The sequence below is a fragment of the Oryctolagus cuniculus genome, chromosome 10 (genome assembly GCF_964237555.1).
Source record: "Oryctolagus cuniculus chromosome 10, mOryCun1.1, whole genome shotgun sequence".
In the NCBI taxonomy this organism is placed as follows: domain Eukaryota; kingdom Metazoa; phylum Chordata; class Mammalia; order Lagomorpha; family Leporidae; genus Oryctolagus; species Oryctolagus cuniculus.
In genome coordinates, this window is record NC_091441.1 from 14,899,010 (window position 1) to 14,924,093 (window position 25,084).

The 25,084-nt window shown below is 41.3% G+C and overlaps 1 protein-coding gene across 5 annotated transcripts; it reads right to left on the reverse strand.

Annotated features, from left to right (window-relative positions):
- Nucleotides 1-1,384: 1,384 nt before the first annotated feature.
- SERPINB11 (serpin family B member 11) lies at nt 1,385-24,666 on the reverse strand. 5 transcript variants are annotated; one of them, XM_008261386.4, is made up of 9 exons: nt 24,381-24,666; nt 21,522-21,606; nt 16,821-17,005; nt 15,418-15,474; nt 14,127-14,255; nt 10,025-10,142; nt 4,495-4,637; nt 3,787-3,942; nt 1,385-2,251 (listed from the first exon to the last, which is right to left on the reverse strand). In XM_008261386.4, exons 2-9 carry the CDS (start codon nt 21,556-21,558, stop codon nt 1,847-1,849), a joined length of 1,230 nt encoding a protein of 409 aa, XP_008259608.2. In that variant the 5' UTR covers nt 21,559-21,606; nt 24,381-24,666; the 3' UTR covers nt 1,385-1,846. The 5 variants fall into 5 exon arrangements, with proteins under 5 accessions (XP_008259608.2, XP_008259607.2, XP_017199140.2 ...); XM_008261385.4 differs by having other exon boundaries at nt 21,522-21,573; nt 24,381-24,665; XM_017343651.3 differs by having other exon boundaries at nt 16,821-17,002; nt 24,381-24,664.
- Nucleotides 24,667-25,084: the final 418 nt, after the last annotated feature.

Consider the following 25,084-nt stretch of genomic DNA (forward strand, 5'->3'; position numbering starts at 1 on the left):
TTTGATCTGGCTTAGCCCTGGTTGGTCATTGTGGCCATTTAGGGAGTAAGCCAGCAGGTGCAAGATCAATCAATCAATCGATCGATCTATCTCTCCTTCTCTCTCAGTAACACTTTCTTTCAAATAAATAAATTTTTTTTTTTAAAAAAAGAGCACTCTAATCCATCAGGATTCTCCAAAATACATCTGAAATTGGTTCTGTTTTCTGGGGAACTCTGACCAGTAGAGTGCCCTTAAAGTCTGCTTCCCTCTCTCTGTTAAGTAACTCAAGGGCAAGACCCTAGAAAGCCCTCCAGCTGACCCCAATTTCAGTGCTCAGAACTTGTTTGCACATAGTCCATCCAAGTCCTGTCTCATTATGGCTTGGCACCCACATTTGCACTCTTGATAGCTCCTCTCTATAAGAATTCCCCTTGGCTTTGATTCAAAATGATGACTTTCAACTTATTCCCCACCATTTCCAGGGAACATGGAGATTCTGGAACTGAAACTTGTGATCACGTGTTCTGAGGCTTTTTAACTGGTTGTGGCCAAACTGAGTGAGGGCCACACAGCTCTGCCATTATCACATCCAGGGTGTGTAGACCATGTGGAACTCTGAGCTCCTATGTAGCACAGGCCAAGTGCCACCTAAAGGGACCCAGCATCACTGGACAGACTTCATTCTGGTATCCTGAGGATGTTTAAGGTGAAAATTGGGACTACATTTATATTGTTTTTTACACATCAGCACTGTTTCATGTCTATCCATGTCACCCCCACTAAATCTATGTTAGAACTCCATTGTCTGATTGTTGTTCCATGGTATCTTACATAGAAAATAAAAATATTTATTTATTTATTTGAAAGGCAGAACAACAAAGAAATAGGCAGGGGGTGGTGGAAGAGAGAGAGAGAGAGAGTCTCCCATGTTCTGGTTAACTTCCCAAATGGATGCAAAAAGCCAGGTCTGATCAAAGCCAGAAACCAAAAACTCCATCTGGTCTCCTACATGGATGACAGGGGGTTAAAGTACTTGGATCATTATCTGTCACCTTCTCAGGTGCATTATCAGGAAGCTGGATAAGAAGAGGAGCAGCTAGGACCCAAACCTGTACTCCCATACAGGATACTGGCATCACATTCAGTGGCTCAACCTCCTACACACCAACACCAGCCCTTAGGAAGCTTTTTTAACATAAAAATCTAATGGATATCTGTCTTTGGATATTATGAAATCTCACTCACTGAATTATTTTTAAAAACAAAGAAACACACTATTCAATTTAGTACCTAACAAAGATTTGGCAAAAACTCTACTAAAATGTTCATTCAATAGAATTCTCCTTATCCAAAGTCTCCCTGTGGAAGTCATTTAATTGTGTGTTACAAGTCTTCAAGGTGCTTAAGGCATTGAATGAATTTATTAGAGTCAATATAGAATTTTGAACGCAAATTCTTGATTTTATATTTACATACATGAGTGAAATCAAATATTTAAAAACCCAAGCAAAGTCACGGCCCTTAAAATGGCTTTTTTGAAGGCAGACAAGTCACTTATTCAAGATCTCACTGATATACACAAAGCAAGAGAATCCAATCCTTTAAAACAGTTCTCATTGACTTTGGCCATGTCACTCAGGCAGCACTCAAGTAAAACCCCACAAAGTCAGAACAGAATGTGAGACTGTATCTTCTCCCATGATTACCAATCCAAAGAAGAACTTGGAAGAGAGCCTAGACTTATTTTGCACATACGCAGACTGAGGCACAGAGGTGTGTGAGGTATGAACTGCTTTGGGGCCACAAGGCAGTTCCCTGTTGGCCCCTGCACCTCCTTTGTGACTCAGCCTAACTTAGCCCTGTCTCATGGAGAGGCAAATTTGCCACAGAAGATGATCATCTCAGAATGGATGTCCCTTATAAAGAACAGAAAGGGCTTATTCGCCATGAACTGGTATCGGATGGGCAGTCGTTTCACGGTGATGATGTCCCCGGTGGCGGCTGCCGCCTCAGTGCCTTCTTCGTTGACATCCACGTAGGATTTATGGATCACCTTTGATAGGTACAGACCCTTGGCTGACGACATTCCAGAAAGATCAGCCTTGCCCTGGTTGAAGATATCTGCCATCCCTAGGGATTTTAGCAAGGAATTGAGCTCATACTGGATCTCGAGCTTGAATCGAGGCAAATGCACTTCAACTTCTCTTTCCACCATGTGGGAAGGGCCGATCCACTCCTGAAGTGCGCGTGCGTTCAGCTGCTTTGCTATCTGAGCAAAAACACAGATGAGCCCGCATGAGCAAAGTACCCGGCCTCTACATTGAACACTGTTGGCTTTCATAATTCTCAGTGTGAACGGGTCAATTTCATTACTTTCTTTTCTGCCTTCGAAACATACTCAAACCTTACCTGTGGAGGGGAGAGCTTCTTGCATTTAAACCCACCCTCACTCTCCCGCTTACGGCTTTGCCTCCATAGCTCATCACAAAGCTCAGGATGATCCCCCAGGTTTTGGCCTTGTGTCCCTCAGCGTGTGTCCCTCACCTGAACTTCTTTCTCTACCGCCCCTGAAGTCAGCACAGGCCCATTTTCAGGAAGAATTCAACTACAGCTTCTTGCTTCTCATTTGGCACCCTCCTTTATGAACTCAACCCTCATGCAACTCCAAGGATGCCAGGTCCCCGTTCCACTCTGACAGCTCCAGTCCCCTGGTGTCCTCCTGCTTTGCCTCTCCCTTCTAAGGAATTTGCAGGTGCTCCTTGCTCTGCTTCACCTGTACATCTTCTGCTCAGCCAGAGAAGGGTCATCCATTGTGTCCTCTAGGGAAACCTTCCCTGAGCTCTTCATTGTAACTCAAGCCATCCCCACGTCCACAGGACTTTCCACAGGGGTTAAATGGCTTCCAAACTGCTTGAAAACGCCCATGGAAAGGTATATTGCCACAAAACTATGCATGATTTTTGAACATTTCTGCACCACAATAAACCATCTTTTTAATTTCATTATCCCTGAAATTTTTGAAGTACCCTCCTATTTTTCCAAATATCGTCCACTCCAGCTGACCACAGGCTCCAGGTCCAGATCCCTTCTGAATTGGTCACACCTGTAAGCACACCTGTTCTCATGGCCATGCCCTGCTTCTCTAACCATAGTTCCCTCCAGATTGGTGTTCCTTTTACTGTCTAATCCCCGGCCAAGGCCTTTCAGGAAGCTCTCCCTGTGCTCACCCACTGGAGCCACATTGTTTTCACCTTAAGAGAAGCATTCCTTGTCTTAGGAACCCTCCAACTGGGGCCACCCCACCTGGGTGTGTGTCAGTTTGTGCAGCCTCCCTAAGAAACCATCTGTCATTCTAGCAGAGTGTTGGGAGGTCCCACTTCGGGGGGGGGGGGGGGCATGGTCGCTCCCAGACTGCCAGCCCTGTTCTAGGCAGCTTCAGCTGCAGCCAGGGAGAGGGCATTTGACCCAAATTCTCACCATGAATCTGTTTTCTTTACGGTTGTGGCACGCATTTCCCAAAAAAAAACTAATGACCAGTATGTGTGTATATTTCTGCAAGAGGCTCCTTCTGCCTCCATGTGCCTCTTCTCATATAAGAATAACTTCTTTTCCCTAAGTCCATTGTCCCAAAGCACAGGGACTGTGTGTTGCCCTTTGCTCTTGCTTTCCCTAGGGCAATACCTAGATGGTGACTCAGTGACTAACATCGGCACCAACATCTTGGGATGCACAGAGCGCGTGTGTGCCCATGTGCACACACATGCACAGGCTCTTTCCCTGATGGCAGCATTCTGGCCACTGTACCTGTTCTAGCTTAGTTGTGCCTGTTGGAAGCAGAATAATCATGCTTAGTTTGTTGTTGACGTAGGGCAGCTCGAGAACTTGCATCTGAGGCCTCTTTATGACAGCCAGCTTAAACGTTCCCATCTGGTACATCATTTCCACAAGTACACTTCTGCCCTAAACAATAAAAAATAGAAAGATTGCAATTAAGCCATACAGTTGCAGAGGTACATATGTGAGTGCATATGTATGCGTTCTTGTTTTCTTGTAGAACATGAATGCCTGCATTAACACTCTAAAGGCATGAGTGGACCCTTTTATTTCTTCCCTTTGCAAAAGTTATCATTATTTTTTAATCTGAAGGTAAGTCATGGCTAGAGATTAAGTAATTCTAATAATACAGTCTTGAGTCAACCGAAAACTGAAGCATATTTCTAGCAAAAATTATGCATGTAGGAAAATGAACGTGTATTATTTTCTTTTTTTAATCAAATTAAAGTTTTTCTAGGATAAAAATGGCAGATAATTTTATTGTGCTGCTTGAGAAATTAACAATATATATGGAAAGAGTGGATAGTTCTTCTCTGCCAGGAAATCTGGGAAAGGTTACTGACACTTAATATGGAAAAAGTAAAATTTCATAGAAAACAAAAATGAAGAAACCTATGGAAACCAAGACCATATTTACTAAACCTTTCTGAATTTTCCATCTAAAAATTAACTACTTACCTCATTTAGCTGAAAAGGGGCTTTAACTGTCTCTCTTTCCTGAAACTTGTTCTGCCATTGTCCTTTGAAATATATGGCATTCACCAGGACCATTACAGAGGAAGGGTCAATTGTGCCCTCTCCAAAGAGGTTTGTGACTTTTCCTGGAATTAAAATAAGAAGATAGATGTATTTGGATTTGACCTTAATAATCTAGAGTTGAATAGTCACAAGAAATCTAGAGCCGTTTCCTTTATAAGACTAATTAAAAGTTTGACATGCCAGAAGAATTCCTTCATCTCACAGCCATAGAATCTTTCTTGTTGAATGAGTGCATTAGTATTAAATGCTTTGTTATTTCTAATCAGAAGATGGCATCCAGGGAGTAAGGAGTATGTTAGTGATGGATCAATTAGTCTTATACATAGTTATACCAATGCTCTCTCATGTATTGCGTCTTATTTAGAAAATTCTGTGATAATTTCTTGTGGCTTATCTTTAACAATTATAAGCTTTATAAACACCAAGTCCTCACTGGGGAAAATCAATTAAGTATTTAAAAATATTTGCTAATTCTTTAAATGTGCTAGGATCAGCGTATCTCAAATATACAGTTCACTTGAAGTAAACACATCTGAACATCAAGATTTACAAAAAGTCACCAGGAGGTGCTTGCTTTGTAAATGTAAGAATACTTCAAACAGTTCATGGAAAATGGAATTAAAAGCTAAGTTTATTTTGGTACAAATGTTTTTGAGACCCAGGCATAGTATTTTCATAATACACATTTTCCATAAAGTATTTGAAGACCCCTTATACTAATAAAAATGGAACACCCAACCTCTTGGTGTATTTTGGCACATCAATTTACAAAACCTTTTTGTAATATAGTCACAGAGATATCTGAAGTATCAGACTCCATGCTTGATGAAGGCTATAATTTCCACTGAACATCTGGGCCTCACACAGTAACTAGCTTGTGCTATAAATATCTAACCTGAAGTGCTGCATGCCTAGACTCTTAATGAATGTGTAAGTAAATATATAACTGGGCGATTGAATAACAAGCACTCTAAATAAACATGCACTTATTCTAAATAAATATCATAATGCACACATGACAAAAAATAGCATCAATTTAATTTCTGATTTCAAAAACATTATCAAGGCATTTCAGTGTGCCACTGTTCTAGGGACCACAGCACTGAGCATATGACAAGAACCTAAATACAAATTCCTGTCCCAAAGCTAATATCTCAGCTGAGGGCTTTACTGAGTAAATTTATATTAAACCTCAGACTCTTTTCTCATGATCGGTGGATCAGCGGATCAGAGTTTGGTACATGACATAATAATACACAATGGGATATTATTTAGCAATACGAAACAAGAAAATCCTGTCATTTCCAGAATGGAGAGCATCATAGACAGACACAGTAAGACAAATACCACATATTCTCCCCCAAATGTGGAAGCTAAAAACAAAACAAAACACCTCAATCTAAATGCAGAATAGCGATTATCCCAGGCTGGGATGTGGAGGGTGGATAGAGGGAATCCAGATAGTGGATACCAAGTCAGAGTTAGAGCAAAGGAGTAAGTTCTTACTGCCACACAGCATAGTGGAGTTAGTTCACAATAACCCAGTGCATGTTTTATGAACAAACAGAAGAGCTCCAAGGCCCCAGTCTTAAAGTAAGGTCGAAGAAGGAGAAATGTTTACTACACTGATCTTATCAGTATACACGGCATATATATATTGAAATGCCACACTGTGGCACAAAAATTTGTAAAAATGTTGTCAATATAAATTTTTAATTTATTAATGATGTTTTTGGGGCCATCATTGTGGTGCATCAGGTTAATAAATATGCCTGAAGCGCCAGCATCCCATATGGGTGCCAGTTAGAGTCCCAGCTGCTCCTCTTCCTGTCCAGCTCTCTGCTACGGCCTGGGAAAGCAGTAGAAGATGGCCTAAGTCCTTGGGTCCCTGCACCCATGTGGGAAACCCGGAGGAAGCCCCTGGATCGTGGCTTCGGATCAGCGCAGCTCCAGCCAATGCGGCCAATTGGGGAGTGAATCATCGGATGGAAGACCTCCCTCCCTCCCTCTCTCCCTCTTCCTCTCTCTCTCTCTCTTTCTCTCTGCCTCTTCTCTCTCTGTGTATCTCTGGCTTTCAAATTAATTAATTAATTAAAAAATGATCTTTTTAAAAACACATTTCGCATGTGTGGTTTATTTAGTATGACTGTGCTAAGTAAACTATCATATCTAAAAATATTTGTTTTTACAAGCATTTCCTAATTTTTTAAAAGATTTATTTATTTGAAAGTCAGAGTTACAGAGAAAGAAATAGAGAGAGCTCTCCCATCTGCTGATTCACTGCCTAAATGGCCACAGCAGACAAGGCTATGCCAGGCCAAATCCAGGACCCAAGGGCTTCACCTGGGCATCCTACATGGTGGCAGTGGCCCAAACACCTGGACCATTTTCCACTACTTTTCCCAGGCCATCAACAGAGAGCTGGCTTGGAAGTGGAGCAGCTAGTACAGGAACTGGTACCCATATAGAATGTCAGCGTCACAGGCAGTAGCTTTACCTGCTACGCCACAACACCAGTCTGAGCATTTCCTGATTTAACATCAGCTAAATGGATAACATATTTGTATATGTTTGTCTATGACTAATCAGTCATAATGTCTGCCAATCCATCAGTCAAGAAGAGACCTTGAGAGCTCCTCATTGTTAAGCAGTTTGGTGGGAAAAAAGAAAGCATGGTCCTTCTACTCAGAGAAGTATCTATTTCTCCTACTGACATACTCTACATAAATACAGTTAACTCTGACTTTGTACTTTGATGCTAGCTCATCCTTATTGTTTTTTCTTTGTCTTTTTTTTAACTTTTATTTAATGAATATAAATTTCCAAAGTACAGCTTATGGATTACAATGGCTTCCCCCCCATACCGTCCCTCCCACCCGCAACCCTCCCCTTTCCCACTCCCTCTCCCCTTCCATTCACATCAAGATTCATTTTCGATTCTCTTAATATACAGAAGATCAGCTTAGTATACATTAAGTAAAGATTTCAACAGTTTGCTCCCACACAGAAACATAAAGTGAAAAATAATAGATGATTTTTTAAATGATGATGAAATCAGATCAGACCTATTGTCATGTTTAATCCCAGTGAGAGTCAAGTTGGGAATTGATAATTTCTTTTTTTTTTTTTTACAGAAGATCAGTTTAGTATACATTAAGTAAAGATTTCAACAGTTTGCACCCCCATAGAAACACAAAGCGAAATATACTGTTTGAGTACTCGTTATAGCATTAAATCTCAATGTACAGCACACTCAGGAAAAAGATCCTACATGAGGAGTAAGTGCACAGTCATCCTTATTGTTTAATCAATTCAATTCTCTCCCATATTAGAAAATATGATTGCCTGAGTTCTGAGGCTTCAGCAACCAATGGTACAATGCTACTGGTGGCATGATCTCACAGAGAGGGATTATTCCAACACGATAAAGTTGACTATGCACTTCTAGTGGGATACATCCTAAGACTAAAAAGAATTGCCAGAAATATCTTAAGAACAGCTTTTCATTGTTTTATTAGTATTGTTATTTTAAGGCTGCATTATGGCGTGAGGTAACTGTACCAAATATAGGTGACATTAGAGGGCGGTGATTTTAACACAGGATAAAAGAGAAACAGGTGTAAGGAAGCATCAGGTAAAAATCTCAAGCACTTAAATTAAATAGGAAATATCAGTAAGAGATTATGCTGTAATTTATATATTTTTCTGACAGGCAGAGTTAGATAGTGAGAGAGGGAGACAGAGAAAGTTCTTCCTTCCATTGGTTCACCCCCCCAAAATGGCCTCTACAGCCGGCGCACTGTGCTGATCTGTAGCCAGGAGCCAGGTGCTTCCTCCTGGTCTCCCATGCAGGTGCAGGGCCCAAGGACTTGGGCCATCCTCCACTGCACTCCCGGGCCACAGCAGAGAGCTGGCCTGGAAGATGAGCAACTGGGACAGAATCCGGCGCCCCAACCGGGACTAGAACCCGGAGTGCCGGCGTCACAGGCAGAGAATCAACCTAGTGAGCTGCGGCGCAGGCCACTGTAATTTATCTTAAAATATATATTTTGAGGGACATCATACTGGTGCTGCAGGTTAAGCCACCTTTTGCAATACCTGATTCCCATTTCAGAGTGCCAGTGCAAGTCCTGGCTGCTCTGCTTCCAATCCAGCTTCCTGCTAACATCCTTGGGAAGGCACTAGATGCTAGAAAAAGTATTTGGGTCCTTGCCATCCATGTTGGAGACTCAGATAGAGTGCCTGGTTCCTGGCTTTAGCTTGGCATCGCCCTGACAGTTGTAGCCATTTGGGTAGTGAACCAGTGGATGGAAGGTCTCTCTCTTTCTTTACATACAAATAGATCTATTTTTACAAGATGTATTTATTTTTTAAAGGTTTTATTCATTTGAGAGATAGAGTTACAAACAGAGAGAAGGAAGGGCATAGAGAAAGGTCTTCAATCTGCTGGTTCACGCCCCAAATGGCTGCAAAGGCCAGAAACTGGGCCCATCCAAAGCCAGGAGCCAGGGGCTTCCTCTGGGTCTCCCACATGGATGCAGGGGCTGAAGCCCTTGGGCAATCATCTATTGCTTTCCCAGGCCCTAGCAGAGAGCTGGATCGGAAATGGAGCAGCCAGGACATTAACCAACACCCATATGGGATACTGGCGCCATATGTGATGTAGTCAACTACACCACAACACCAGCATCCTTATTTATTATTTATTTGAAAGGCAAAGTTATGGGGTGGGGGAGAGGAGGGAGAAGGGAGAGAGAGAGGGGAAGGGGAGAGACCCTCCATCTGCTGGTTCATTTCCCTAATGGCCCTACTACCTGAGTTGTGCCATGCCAAAGCCAGGAGCCCAGAGATTCCTCTGGGTTTCCCACATGTGTGGGTTCAAGTCCTGAGCCTAACTCCAATTCCAGCTTGCTACTAAGTTGCACCCTGGGGGGCAGCTGTGATGGCTTAAGTATTGAGCACCTGACACATGAGAGAGAGATCTAGATAGACTTCTAGGCTCCTGGCTTTGGCCTGGCCCATCCCCAGCTATTTCATGCATTTAAAGAACAAATCAGAAGGTAAAAGATCTCCCTACTACCACCCCTCTCACTTGCTTTCTCCCTGCCTTTTATATAAATAAAATTAAATAAAAATTTAAAGTAATAAAAATAGTTCATATACAGGGTTTTTTAAATTGTGAAAAATGCATTTAAAATTTAATTGTAGAACAATACTTACATAAGGTGGAAATGGTGTTCATTCTCATTTTCTGAGTCACTTGGGCATAAACCATTCTGGGAAAATGATTGTAAGAGATATTTCAAAATATAGCCCTACTTCCTTCATTTCTGATCTACCTATGTCAAGTTCAAGGCTTCACTCAGCTTTCTTGTCAGCGCGTTGACCCAGGGAGTTTATCAATACAGCACAGATAAAGTTTGGAGAAACATATGTGACTTATCCTTACCATTTGTTTTACTTTCAACCCAAGCATTAATAGTTCTCCTTGTTTCTTCTGTAGACTGTTCAAAGTCAACAGTCTGCAGCCTGGTTTGATACAATTTCTCAGAACAGGTTAGATATTGCTGTGAAAGAAAGGACAATTAATCAATAACAGAACAGTAGTGTAAGGAAAACAAAAACCTATAGCTCTGAGCCGGCGCCGTGGCTCAATAGGCTAATCCTCCACCTTGCGGCGCCGGCACACCGGGTTCTAGTCCCGGTTGGGGCGCCGGATTCTGTCCCGGTTGCCCCTCTTCCAGGCCAGCTCTCTGCTATGGCCAGGGAGTGCAGTGGAGGATGGCCCAGGTGCTTGGGCCCTGCACCCCATGGGAGACCAGGAAAAGCACCTGGCTCCTGGCTCCTGCCAGGATCAGCGCGGTGCGCCGGCTGCAGCGGCGGCCATTGGAGGGTGAACCAGCGGCAAAGGAAGACCTTTCTCTCTCTGTCTCTCTCTCTCACTGTCCACTCTGCCTGTCAAAAAAAAAAAAAAAAAAAAAAAAAAAAAAAAAAAAAAACCTATAGCTCTAAAGCTCTAACATACAGACAAAAGTATCTCATATTTATAGCATGAAAGATGTGCAATCCACATGAGCTTGTTTTTAATAAAACAAAAATGTTAACAAAATCTAAAAAGATTGTTCAGAAATGTTTGCTTATTATTTCTATCATATCATTGGCTTCTTTTTTCTAGAATGTTCCAGGGGCCAGTGCTGTGGCAAAGTGGGTAAAGTCACTGCCTGCAGTACTGGCATCCCATATAGGTACCAGTTCGAGTCCCAGCTGCTTCACTTCCAATCCAGCTCTCTGCTATGGCCTGGGAAATCAGTAGAAGATAGGCCACGTCCTCAGGCCCCTGCACCCACATGGGAGACCTGGAAGAAACGGATAGGTGCAGCTCTAGGCTCTGCAGCCAATCAGGGAGTGAGCCTGCAGATGGAAGACCTCTCTCTCTCTCTCTCTCTCTCTCTGCCTCTCCTCTCTCTGTGTAACTCTTTCAAATAAATAAATAAATCTATTAAAAATAAAATAAAATAAAATGTTCCAAGCAAAATAAAACAAATTGAAGTATGGTGAGTATGGTTTCATCTATCTTTACTCTTTCCTTTTCAAAGCAGACAGATAACAATTTTTACTGTCATGCTATAGACAGAAAAATTTAGAGCCAGAGTGATTAAGTGGCTTGCTAGTTTGAAGTCTACCAGAAAGTCTCTCAATAAGCAACCTTAATAAAATGAATAATAACAACATTCGGGCCGGTGCCGTGGCACACTAGGCTAATCCTCCGCCTTGCGGCGCTGGCACACCTGGTTCTAGTCCCGGTCGGGGTGCTGGATTCTGTCCCGGTTGCCCCTCTTCCAGGCCAGCTCTCTGCTGTGGCCCTGGAGTGCAGTGGAGGATGCCCCAAGTGCTTGGGCCCTGCACCCCATGGGAGACCAGGAGAAGCACCTGGCTCTTGCCATCGGATCAGCGCAGTGCGCCGGCTGCGGCGGCCATTGGAGGGTGAACCAACGGCAAAGGAAGACCTTTCTCTCTGTCTCTCTCTCTCTCACTGTCCACTCTGCCTGTCAAATAATAATAATAATAACAATAATAACAACATTCTCTGATGTAGATAATTGACATTTTAAAAAGTTATATAAAGTGTGAACATATGCAGGACTTTGCCGTTTTTCTCACCTAAAACATATTACCCAAATGAAAGTAGTATATAAATTCCGTATATGGAATCTATAATTCTCTTTTAAAATCCCTTGCACGTAGCATTCTGGAGCCAGTATTAGTTATCAGCTATTGCCCTTGATTCCTAGAACTGGCAACTGCCAAGACAGCAGCCAAATCTACATGAACTCAACTAACCTGCCTTGATTCTGCTGTTGACAACGTGGGAGCAAACCTCCACAGGCCACCAGGACCGTGTCCCACCATAAACTGAACCAGATGATAAGAGACTTACATATATGGAAGTTGTGAAAGTGGCTGCCTGGGGTTTGGTTTTCCATTTGCCTAAATGGTTCTTTTGTGCCTAAATCCAATGTAGAAGGAAAGTGAGCTTAACTAAGAACTAAAAACAAGCCTTAGGATCATTCTTGTCCTAAGTTGGTTCCAATTGCCTCTGGAACACATCCTTTTGTGGCTCCCTAAAGCCCACAAGATAGGAGTTTTTCCAGCCACAATCCTGAGATAACAAGGTCTATCTATCTCATGACACAGGTTACAGCCATCACCATCATGCTAATGAGGAGCACCTCAGTTCAGGAACAGTTGCAATGACCATCATTCCAAATCAACATTTATTATGATTATGTCTGGGTCAGTGTTTGCAGAAGTAAGAGAGAGGGCTCCAACTTAAAGGACCATAATTGTCTACCGCTCCCACTTCAGGAACTCTCTATAAAATTTTCCCTACATTGCCCAGGACAACAAAATAAAATATCCCTGAGATGTTTGTAGAACCAAAGTGGGCTAGCCACTCCTAGGTCAGACCACCAGAATTTTATCAGACTAAGACACGGCATAGGCTATTGGGCTAGCGAAGAGCTTCTTCCTTTCTTTCTCAGCTGGCATTTAGGTTATAGTGGTTAAGAAAAAGCTGCACAGCTGGCCCTAGCATTTCAACCTCAGTCACAGCAGGATGATTTGGCAATTCAAAGCAAGAAGATGAATTTGGAGAGGGCTCACACCCAGGTGTTGCCATTTAATTTTATCTGTGAAACTTGATTTTTCTGCCTCATGATCTAGAATTAATGACAATACTGTACCTGTATCTCAGAATAATGTAAAGATAATACAAGATCATGCCTGCATTGTTGAGGCATTAGAAAATAGTACAGGGATTGGCAAATATTAAACATACAATAAAACTACATATTGCAATGCTGTTGGGATAGGATATAACTTGCATTTCAATTTTGGGGCTAGAATTTAGTTTAATCCTATCATTTTAAAGATAGAAGTGGAAGCAAGCAATTTAGTCCAGCAATTAAAAAGCTTGTGCTCCACATCCTTGTACCTGTATTCAATTCCTGCCTGAGGCTCCTGACTCAAGTTTCTCACTAATGCAGACCTGGGAGGCCATGGTGATGGCTCAGATAATTGACTTCCTGTCTGGATTGCGACTCTGGCTTTGATCCAGCCCAGTTCTACCTGTTGTGGCCATTCATGTAGAGAATCAGCAGATAGGAAATTCTCTCTCTGTCTCTCTGTCTCTCTCTCTCTCTGTCTCTCTCTTTCTCTCACTCTCTCTCAACCTCTCTGCCTCTGAAATAAAATTTCAAAATAATGTTTAAAAAGCTAAAAAGACAGGAGAAATGATCTTTCTAAAGTCATACATCTGAATGAGAGCAGACTTTAGGCCTCTTGGCTACCTGTCCAGAGCACTTTCAACTATGTCTTTTTTTTTTTTTTTTTTTTTTTGACAGGCAAGTGGACAGTGAGAGAGAGAGACAGAGAGAAAGGTCTTCCTTTGCTGTTGGTTCACCCTCCAATGGCCGCCGCAGCCGGTGTGCTGCAGCCGGCGCACCGTGCTGATCCGATGGCAAGAGCCAGGTGCTTCTCCTGGTCTCCCATGGGGTGCAGGGCCCAAGGACTTGGGGCATCCTCCACTGCACTCCAGGGCCACAGCAGAGAGCTGGCCTGGAAGAGGGGCAACCGGGACAGAATCCAGCACCCCGACCGGGACTAGAACCAGGTGTGCCAGCGCCGCAAGGCGGAGGATTAGCCTATTGAGCCAAGGTGCCGGCCTCAACTATGTCTTGATGCTCTGCCACTAAGGACCTTGAAGAAGATATGGAAAATGTATTTAGTGAATCATTCTTACCTACTTTACTTTATGCTTCATCCCTAACCTTGATTCATGTCAGCTTTAGGGATTTTTGCAGAAATAGGATTTATGTAATATTTCACTACTTTAAATGAGAGTTTGGGTACAATCATTTCACTGAAACTCTAAGTTCAAATTGAGTCTCTTAAAGATAAATACATGACTCTCCTCACTCTTCATTCATTTAATGGTATGAAATTCACAGGGTGTTAAGAAAGCTGTTGACCACCATCTCAGATGGACTTACCTGATGGAATGCTATTTTTTTGGTCCCATAGAGTCTGTTTGCAATGCTGAGGGTATAGTTAGAGTCTAGTTGGTTGATTTGCGAGATTAGAACTCCAAAGTCTGAATGAATCCTTCCAGCTTGGCTGCACTAAAGACAGTAAACAAAGAATGGTGTATTAAGTTGCTTTATTTCTTGCCAGTGGAGAGTTATAAGCAATGTGAAAATAATACTAGAGAGCCTGAGAATAAAAGGTCAGTGGATATAAGAAGTTGAAGAGTTTAAAGCACTTTTCTCCTCTAGATTTCCTTTAGCACAAAAATCTCATAACTCTGTGACTGGCTGCCATCTGTGAGCAGAATTATAACTACTGCAAAAGTCCACATGGACTTGTTAACTCTAATGGTTTAATTCAAAGGCACTTTTCATGAATAAAGAAATTCCAGTGGATGATATTCAAGGCACTAATCCAAAGTTTTGTTTCTCCCTTTATTCTTATGGGATCATTTCTTTTCTCTATCACATGCTTTCCAGTGTCTGTTTTCTATATGGCAATTTAATCAAACACCTCAACCTTTCATTGTATTTACCTTACGCTCTGATCTGTCTCTCAGTGATAACAACTCCACTATACTTGCAGCTTTGATGCTTTTGAAAAACAGTAAGAATTCATGGACATTACAGGGGTTTGCCTAAATTCTCTAAAGCAGTTGTGATCCAACTATGGCCTTTGATCTCCTAAAATAAGTTGGGTTCTGTGAAGCAAGTATTCTGTGAATCTATATGCATTTATGTATTTTCTCTACCAATGACTGCCAAACACAGTGATTTTCACATAGGAGTTCTGTATTACTGTGTTGTCAAAAATCATACTCTTACTTGAAAAAACTAAGCACTAAATTCCCAAAGTGTATGGATTGGGCAACATCATCATAATTCAATTATATGGAAAAGCATCAGGGTGCATTCCAGGCCTTTCAGTGGGCTGAAAAAAAAATCCAACACTGCGTAGATGATGCTGGCAGAGCCTAAAGGGGCACAGTGCATAAAATACCAGAAAAGTGTCAGTAAGCATGACAATAAATCATGTAATAAAATCTGGAAATTTTATTATTTTTATTGTCATTATTATCATTGTTAAGCTCTCTGGGTTGCAGTGCTTATCAGAAGGATTAAAGGGGGAGCCCAGGGATGTCATCACTGGTTCTCTAATGGTCAAAAGAAGGGGCCCTGCTGCCCCATGCCTGGACTGTTATTTTCTGTGTTCTTATATGAAAGAGCACTTGACAACTCTGCAATGGTACTGCCATACCTCTGACGAGTCCTTAAACTCTGCCTTTGCTGATTCTTCATGATTAATGTGAAGCACCTAGAAGAGGAAAAAGGGATTGAGTGGCATCAAAGTCACTGTGCAGCCTATAAAAGGTTAACAGTTATAAATATTTATCTTTCCATATCACAGCAAGACCAATACACGCTAACCTTTGATATGGTTATGCTCCAAGTCCTGAATTAAGTCTTAACCATATCTTACTTAACCCTCCCAACAGTGTCATGAGTAGATTCTGTTAACCCCATTTTCTGTTAGGGAAATTGAGTTCAAGACAGATCAAGCAGCTTGACCCAGGCATTGTATCTCAGGCCCCAGGTACTGAGCTCACATAGCCCTCCTACCATCCTACCCCTCTCCTGCTGTTTCTAAGCCGTTTTCCAGGGCAGTGCCTATCAGAGGCTATCTCAGACACCACTTGGTTTCCAAGAACAGATGATAATAAGATATGCATGATTTCCAAGAACAGATGATAATAAGATAGCTTAGTAAACATACTAAGAGCCATTTTTTCTAGACTTCCACAGCATCATATAACATGTAATATAAAAAAGAAAATACTGATGTTATCCTGTGTAATCTCAGTCTACATTTTCTCATCTATAAAATGGGGTTAACAATTCCTACCCAGGACTATCATAAAGAAATGTAATAATGAGTGTCTTTTAAAATATAGTAACTTCTGGGCCGGCGCCGTGGCTCAATAGGCTAATCCTCCACCTTGCGGCGCCGGCACACCGGGTTCTAGTCCCGGTTGGGGCGCCGGATTCTGTCCCGGTTGCCCCTCTTCCAGGCCAGCTCTCTGCTATGGCCAGGGAGTGCAGTGGAGGATGGCCCAGGTGCTTGGGCCCTGCACCCCATGGGAGACCAGGAAAAGCACTTGTCTCCTGGCTCCTGCCAGGATCAGCACGGTGCGCCGGCTGCAGCGGCGGCCATTGGAGGGTGAACCAACGGCAAAGGAAGACCTTTCTCTCTGTCTCTCTCTCTCACTGTCCACTCTGCCTGTAAAAAAAAAAAAAAAAAAAAAATATATAGTAACTTCTAAAATGCCACCAAGTTTTAGTATAAGTTTAAATGTCTAGAGGATAAGAATAAACTCATGCACATGTTCTCTGTCACATTTAAATCATTGAAGAAAGAACTCTAAAACTGCATAGATGTATTTGTGGTACCACTAATAGTAGAGAAGAGACCATTATTTTCATTGCATTACATTATTTAAGCCACATTCTTTTTTTAGAAAAATAAGTTGTCCAAATGTGTGTTTTTTTATTTCACAAGATAGAAAAAAATTTATATAAAAGCAGAAATAATAATTTGGCTGACCCAGAGGGGACTCCTGAAAGACTCCCAGGATCTAGGAAAATCTCCACTGCATTCCATACCTTTTTGATTTGCTCTGCACTGTTTCCTCTGGCACCAAGAAGGATCATATGTAGAGCATAAAGCAGACTCAACGGGGAAAAGAAGATGTTATCTCCTGCATTGTTACTGTTCAGTTCTTTGAACACATCAAGGCAAAATTCAACATTTGCTGTGCTCAGGGAACTCATTTTTATGTTAGGCCCTGCTTGAGAACAGAAAGAGGGGAAATATCAGAACATTTCTTGAAAGAACAGGTAATAGGTACAGTTCAGTTATTACATTTCATGAATTTCGTTGTCTGAACAAAGTTCTTCATGAAAAATTGCCTATGTACCATTACCACATTTTCTAACAAATTAGTAAATGCTAGAAGGCAGAATTCACAATAGCTTCACAATCTATGGAATGGAAGACTTACTGTTCATTCAACCAACAGTTCAAAGTTACCTCACTATCAATTGTGTACATTTAAGAACTATCTGTAATTGTTCTTCAGCAAAAGCACAGAAGGAATTGGATCTTTGTGCTCCTAATTTTATGCTTTAAGATTCTCTTTATTCTGGAATGTGTTCCGCAAAAGAGTTCTGCACAGAAAAATTTTTGAGCTCTAAAACCTCAGCCAAATGAAATATTTTTCCACTTGACTGCCCACCTTGGCAACCCCACAGGAGAACTACTTCATACTGGCCATTCTTGCACAGACAAATAGCATTTCTAAAAACAAACTCAGGCAAAATTCTCTCCAAGTTTTTATCTCCTTGATGTTATACCCACCCAAAAGTAAGGCAACCTAACAAGTATATCATGCCATAAGAAGGTGGTCCAATTCCTCTATCCTGAGGTATAGTCATCATGTCACTCAAAGTCGAGGAATGGAAGAGGCAAATCTCAGAGAAGAAAAGATGATGCTGGAATGTGTGAATGTGTGTTATCTTTCAGCAAAAAGCATGTCAGTTTCTCAAACATTTATTGAACACTGCTAATTGTAGGGGGCTACAGTTATAAAATGATCAAGACTAGTTCCTGTCCTTGGTAGGGAGGGTTGTGAGTTCAATCTTCAGGACCCTCACTATCACCAAGCATTTCTTTCATTTAACTTCATGTCACCATTTTCCGTTGGTTCACCATGTATATCCTTGACCACTCTTTCTCTGTCTATTTTGCAAGGATTTTTCCCCATTTCCAAACTCCATATATCATACATCAGGATTCAGAGCTCAGACCTCTTCTCTGTATATGAACATATTCCAGGTGATCTGTCCAACCATATGCTTTAAATGTCACTTATGTGCATCAAATTCTTGAATGCTTGCTGAACCTGAATTCAAGACTGATATATCCAACTACTTACCCAACATTTCTACCTGAATGTATAACAAGTATCTCAAACCTAACATGTACAAAACCTCTTAACTTCCTAACACCGTTCTCCAGCCTATTCCCAAACAGACACCTTCACCTTTGTAATGGCCATCCCATTCTTCCATTTTGTTAGGCTAAACACTTTGGGATCATCCTTAAATAATTTCTCATTTTCATTCATATTCAATCTATCAAAAAAATCTTCTTTCCCATATCTTCAAAATCATTCACTGTCTGCCCATTTCTCTCTGTTTCTGATTTTACCACTTTGGTCAAACTATCATCTCCCCACTCCTGGATCATGGAAATAATCTCCTCACTCATATTCCTAGTATTTTCCTCCTTAATAATCTCTACAAAAGCTGGAGCAATATTTTTATATACAAGTTACTTAAATTATTTACTGCTCTGCTCAAAAACTCCAAGGGTTTCTTGTTCTCTCTGAGAAGAAACTGAAGTCTTTACCATAACCCACAAGGCCCTCTATGATCTGTCCCCGGCTACCTCTCAGACCACATCTCCTATCATAGTCCCACTAGGTCATTCTGCTTTAGCCATATCACCTTTTCATTACTTCAACATGGCACATCTCAGGGTTTCTGTACTTCCTATTTCTCTTTTGAAATGCTTTCCCAATATGTTCAACTGGCTCACTACAGCCATTCATTCATCTCTATTCAGATAACATCTCATCAACAAGGCTTTCTCTGACAATTCTATTTGAAATATCAGCACACATCTCTCCATTCCATTACCCTACTTTACTTCTTCATAACACACATCACTACCTACCTCATTATACATGTGTTTATTGCCTGATGGCCTTGTTTCTACATCCTCCATTAGAGGAAAGACTTTGTCTTGTCTAGACCAGCCCTGGCCATATCCTAGCCACTCAAGAAACCTCTGTGAAAGGAAAAAAATGAAGGGAGGGAATTTCAGTCCAGTTAAATGCAACAATTGGCCAATGTGGACAGAATAGTGTGAAAGCACAGAGAGTCACAGAGCCAACCAGAGAATTATGGACAGATTTCCTGCATGAAGCAATGTCCCTTCTGTTTCTTCTTTTTTTTTTTTTTTTTTTTTTTTTTTTTTTTTTTTTGACAGGCAGAGTGGACAGTGAGAGAGAGAGAGAGAGAGAGAGAAAGGTCTTCCTTTGCCATTGGTTCACCCTCCAATGGCCGCCGCGGCCGGCGCACCACGCTGATCCGATGGCAGGAGCCAGGTGCTTCTCCTGGTCTCCCATGTGGGTGCAGGGCCCAAGCACTTGGGGCATCCTCCACTGCACTCCCGGGCCACAGCAGAGAGTTGGCCTGGAAGAGGGGCAACCGGGACAGAATCCAGCGCCCCGACCGGGACTAGAACGCCGGCGCCGCAAGGCGGAGGATTAGCCTATTGAGCCTGGCGCTGGCCCCTTCTTCTTCTTAAAGAAGGAAGTAAGAGTCATCAGATGTATACATGTAGGAATATAATTCTAGACAGGAAGAAAAACATTAGCAGAGACTCCAACACCTGAAAGAGAAATTTTGTATTTCAAGAACATGAAATAAGAAGCCAAAGTTGTGGGCAGTGGGGTGGAGACAGGCAGGATTGCATCCTTGGAAGCTTTGCAAGTACTGCTAGTACCACTGAGAAATCAGAGCCAACTCTGGATAGTTCATGGTGGAATGTGTCTCTACGTCACCTAGTCAGGAGATTTTATCATCTCTAGGATATTTGTATACTCTCCCTCTCCCCTCTCTCCCCTCTCTCCCCTCTCTCCCCTCTCTCCCCTCTCTCCCTTCTCTCCCCTCTCCACCCCACCCTCTCTCTCCCTATCTTTCTCCCTCCATTCTCCCTGTCACCTCCCTCTCCTCAGTGGCCTCCCTCCATCACACTTTCAGATTGCTCTGGAGGCTATCACTGGAATTATTCAGCACTCTATTGACCACGTCTTTCCTTTTTCCAGATCCTTCAAATTCTCCCCAGACAGCATATTTTTTTAAATATTTTCTCCTCCCTACTTCTGTGCTTAAAGAATCTGCCTTAATGTAGCTTTCATGGAGCCACAGGCTTCAAAGAATTCTTCACCTATTCCAGCCCCTAGGAACAAGCCTTGGCCGGTCTACCCATCAATGAGATTCTGTATCTCCTACCTGAAAGACAGGAGGGAGTTTAATGAAAGCTTCTGGACAAAGCCTCCCCATGACGAGGAGAGACGCTCAGGAGGAAACAAGCCCTCTTCCTTCTCTTAGAGTGTACAATCTGTACGTGACTGCTGTTGCAGAGCTGTTTTGCGACCATAAGGTACCCAAACCAAAAGGATAAGCCAGGATGTCAAAGAGGAAAGATGGGAAGAATTTGGGTCTGTGATGACACCCAATTGAGAGGACAGATTACTCAACCCTGGATCTAGATTAACAAATCCCTAACTTGGGATTTCTTACCATGTGAGGTGATAATTTTCCTTCTTGTTTATTGAGTCTTCTTGCAGCTAAATGCATGCTAACTCATTTTAGTGACTTCCTTTTCCATCCTGTCTACTAAGGTCAATTAGCCCATTTACTGCACATTCACACTTTTCTGTCATAGCTGCACTTTTTCCTTTATTTAGTCCCTGAGAAATCTGAAAATATTTCATGCTTTTACCTCTGATCTTCCAGGATGAAGATTTTCTCTCTTTTAGAGTCCTATTCTAGGCCATTGTGCTCTGGAATTTTATGACTATGACATAATGTGTGTGTGTGTCTGTATGTGTGTGTCTCTGTGTGTGTATAATTGTTTCCAAAAAGAACATATGTCAGCTAAGCTCACTAAAGGTATGCTCTTCGGGTCTTGTTTGTTACAGTTGTAGGTATTTATGCCATACTTTTTAATGAAACGTAGTGCTGTATGTCCTTCTTGTCACAGAGACAAAGAGCACATCCCAAGAACTGGAGGACGTGGGAGAGAAGGTGGCACATTGGTTATCAGGCAGGCATGGATCAAAAAGAAGTGTGTCATTTGCAGACTTTCAAATACCAACCCATGGCATTTATATGGTAAAATCAATAGTCATGCACTCCTGCAATTGAAACCAGTTGTGATAAAATGCTCACTAGGGAGCTGATGCTGGGGATTCCATGGTTCAGACCACCCAGCAGAGTATAAAGGGCTCACACAGTTATCCCATACCAAACTTGGATTATACTTTTCTTTGCTCTTGATTTTTTTAAAAGATAGAACAGAGGACTTTACTCCTCTTTTTTCACTAAAATTCTATTATATGCCTTTAGCAAGATGCTATTTTTCAACTTAATTTTAATACAGCTCTCTGTAACATGTGTAATAACAGTGGTGACCTTGATAATCTTGCAGTTACATTAATAATGGAAACATACCCAATAATGAAGCACGTCCAAGCCAGGTGCTTGTCATGCAGCGTTCCACAGCCTAGTGAGCAGAATAGATTGGTGGAGTTAGATTCTGAAATGTAATTTCAAATATACAAGTAAATTTATTTTCTTAAATTTATGTTATATAATTATTATATAATGACCATTCCACAAATCATAGTTATTGCTGTCATAGTTATTGGGACACAGAAGAAAATAGTTTGGAATATACTGATAGACCATTATTACCTGTGAGGTATTTTTATTAATCTTTTTGTTGTTATTTCTTCTTTTATAACCACGAGTGTAGAAGATTGGACTCATCACACTCCTCAGGACTTGGCCTTCCTTAGGTTACAAAGTCTGCTCTCTTCTTGGCTTATTTCTGGATCTAATTCATTCCCTTCCCCTCTGCTCCAGTAGGAGACATTTATAATATATTTAAAGCCTATCATTTGGTTTACATGTATATTTTCAAAATATTGATTTCCTTTTTATGCACTTTTTAATTTTCACAAATGAGCTTCTTCTAAATGGACTTTCATATACTTCTATATTTCACTTCTTTCTGCATTTTTAAGATCTATGCATTTTACTCTGGAAACATAATCCATTACTTCCAACTGCTGCATTCTGGTTCTTCCACTGTAGTCTTGTCCAACCATTCCCCATAAACAGAAAAATATGTTCTCTCACTTCACAACCACCACACCAGTACTGGGACAAGCATCCTCACACACCTCTGTTTACACACCTGTGTTAGACTTTCTTGTAAGGGAAGTGGTTGACAAGGCTTTTGTATGTGACAAACACCATATGTATAAGCACCATATCATTCAGAACTCTAAGTCCTGAAAGTTAGGTGACGTTTCTGCCGTTTTACAGGTGAGGCATCAGGGGCTTGGGAGGTTACACTCTGTAAGTAGAAGAGTAAGGATCTGAACGTGGGTTCATTTCTTCTGAAATCTGTACTCTTCTCACTTGTTACCATTTGCTCTTCAGGTAAGCTATTATTTGTGATGAAATTATTCAATTTTACTACACTGATCTTATACTCCTATTGAGAATAGTATCTTACCAGGAATATAAAGAAATTTTGTCCACTACATAAAGCATCAAAAGGCTTAATTTCCATAGCTAATGTTTATTAAATAAAGTTCCATCTGCCTAGCTTCACAGTTAGATATTGCAGTTCTTCCAGGATCCCATTCACAGAACCAAGAAATGACACTTTAGGTTCAGGTTTTTCCTCAAAAAAATTACCAGAAATACATAAAATACATGGATAGAATTAATTCATGCACTTTTATATTTGGCACATTATTGGCAAGACAGAATTTCAATTTTCATTAAAGTAGCACTAAAAATAAATGCTTTATTCATTTTCCAAAATTCTACCTTTAACTGTTAAAGAGTTCTTTCACAACAGAGTTTCTATGCTAATCTTATATCCAACTGATTTTATGCAGTAGCTTTTATTGACAATCCCTTCCACATCAGCGTAAGTGCCCTTACATGTCCAAAGGTGTAGTTAGATGGATTTACAAATTTGCTTCTTCTAATCTACTGCTCTTTCTCCCTTACTGACTTGAACATTCCTTGAGGACAAGGAAAAATGCACTGGAAGGCTATCAGTGTCTTCCACATTCACCCAGGAAGCAACATCTTTTAGCAATGTCAACATTTAAATATTTTTTGATTTCTTTTCTAATTAGTGTTGCCCAGTCAGTTTCAGGAAGAAGAAACCAACAGAAGACATAATCTTATCAAAGATTCATAGACTCCTGATGAGGTCATACTCAGGTGGGGAGTAGAAATAGGAAATATCCTAGTAGTAGAAGAGCTTAAAATTGAAGAGGGAGAAAATGGCAAAAAAAAATTTCCTTGAATGTCCCTTTCTGCTTTCTTTTATGGAAAAAAAAGTCTGCCAAGCAAATGAGATGTGCTGTCTAGAAGTAAATATGACATTGATAGGGGAGAAGGAAGGTCCAGGCTGCAACCCTTCCAAGTTAAGAAGGGGGAGCTCCAGAAGAGACAACTTATCCCGGAGACAGAAGGCGAGGCAAAGGTCTCAGAGGGTGACACTCACACTGCAAAAGTGCAGAGGGTCTGGGTCTGCCCTTCTTAGGAAATTCCCTCTCTAATGCAGGCAAAGACCCAACTTCTTAAGACCTGGAGTAAGTTCCCACCACTCACAAATCCCTTCTCTCATGGCAGCTTATCTGATCCTTCTTCCCCTTCCTTAAATTAGACCTTTTCTTTAACTTTCACTATCTATTTTTCTAACTTTTCAAACCTCACATACCTATTCCTAGAAATATAAGGAATTCTGGAACACTCATTTCATCATGCAAACATGAACTTTGGAATTTTACACCCATGTAAATAATACATGTTTTATTTAAGGTGTTAATTTTAAAGCTACAAGAAAAAAAGCAAAAGCCAGGAAAATAAAGAAACTCATTCTAAAACACAGTAATTAATGAGGCTGGTTCAGTGGTAAGCTCTTCTCAGGAGCTAAGAAGTGTTTCAAGACACAGAGGCCACAGCCACGCATGAGAAACTCTGGTGTGGAAAAGGATTATTTGTAAGTAGAAAATATCAAGAGTTCCATTTTGCTAAGCAAATCAGAGATTTAAAATAAAGTCAATCTATCTCAAAGATTTTTAAATGAATTCTCTCAATTACATTCAATCATCTTCATATACTCATCAAAGGATCAACAAAAGCCGCAACCAATTAAATAGGCTGCACCCTTATTTGCCTCATGATCTACCTGTCTAAATGCCATATTTTACTTCCATTTGTTCCCCATTCACAGCAAGCACAGCTAAGGTAGTAAAGTACAGACATTTTTCTCTTTACCTTTGCTGCTTTCCGGTAGTGAAGTGGACAGTTTAGCAGGTTAGACTACAGCTCTGTCTCTGAAAAGGAAATATAAGCCTTCACTTTTTGCCCCTCCCTTTCCATGCGTCCTGAGTGATTCAGCTCTCCACCTGCCAGACGGAAAGTACAGCCCTGAGAAGGAAGTCCACAGGAAGGCTCACAAACTCCTGAGACTCTCAGGATGGCACCAGCTCTAACTCTCCTCCTGCCCTTTAGTGCTAGCCTCTATTCAAGACAAACAAGCTGTCTCTCTAGTGAGAACAGCATCAACACGCCAAGGAGGCAGTGGCATATTCAAAATCCCCAAGATTGCCAGTGGTGGAGTATATGACACAAAGCTACTCAACAGAAAAAATTCCTGTTGTGACAGATGCTTCCTGGACTGAGGCACACACATGCTGAGTTTCTGTGCTCTCTTAAAAGGAGTGTGTTTTTAAGTACAGCTTCAGCAATTGGCTGGCAGGTAAATCCTGTCCCATAAACAGAGCACAAGTGTGTACTCAAGCATGAATTAATCTGCGGTTTCAGTTTAAAAGCTTGGTAGGAGCAACAAGCTACCCTCACCTAATGTGAGTTCAGAGTCTGAGGCATGATCCAGAAATGTAGAAGAAAAATTGTAGATTAGAAGTTAGGAATGAGAGCTGCAGATAGAAAATATTAAGGGTATGCAGTAGACAGAATGA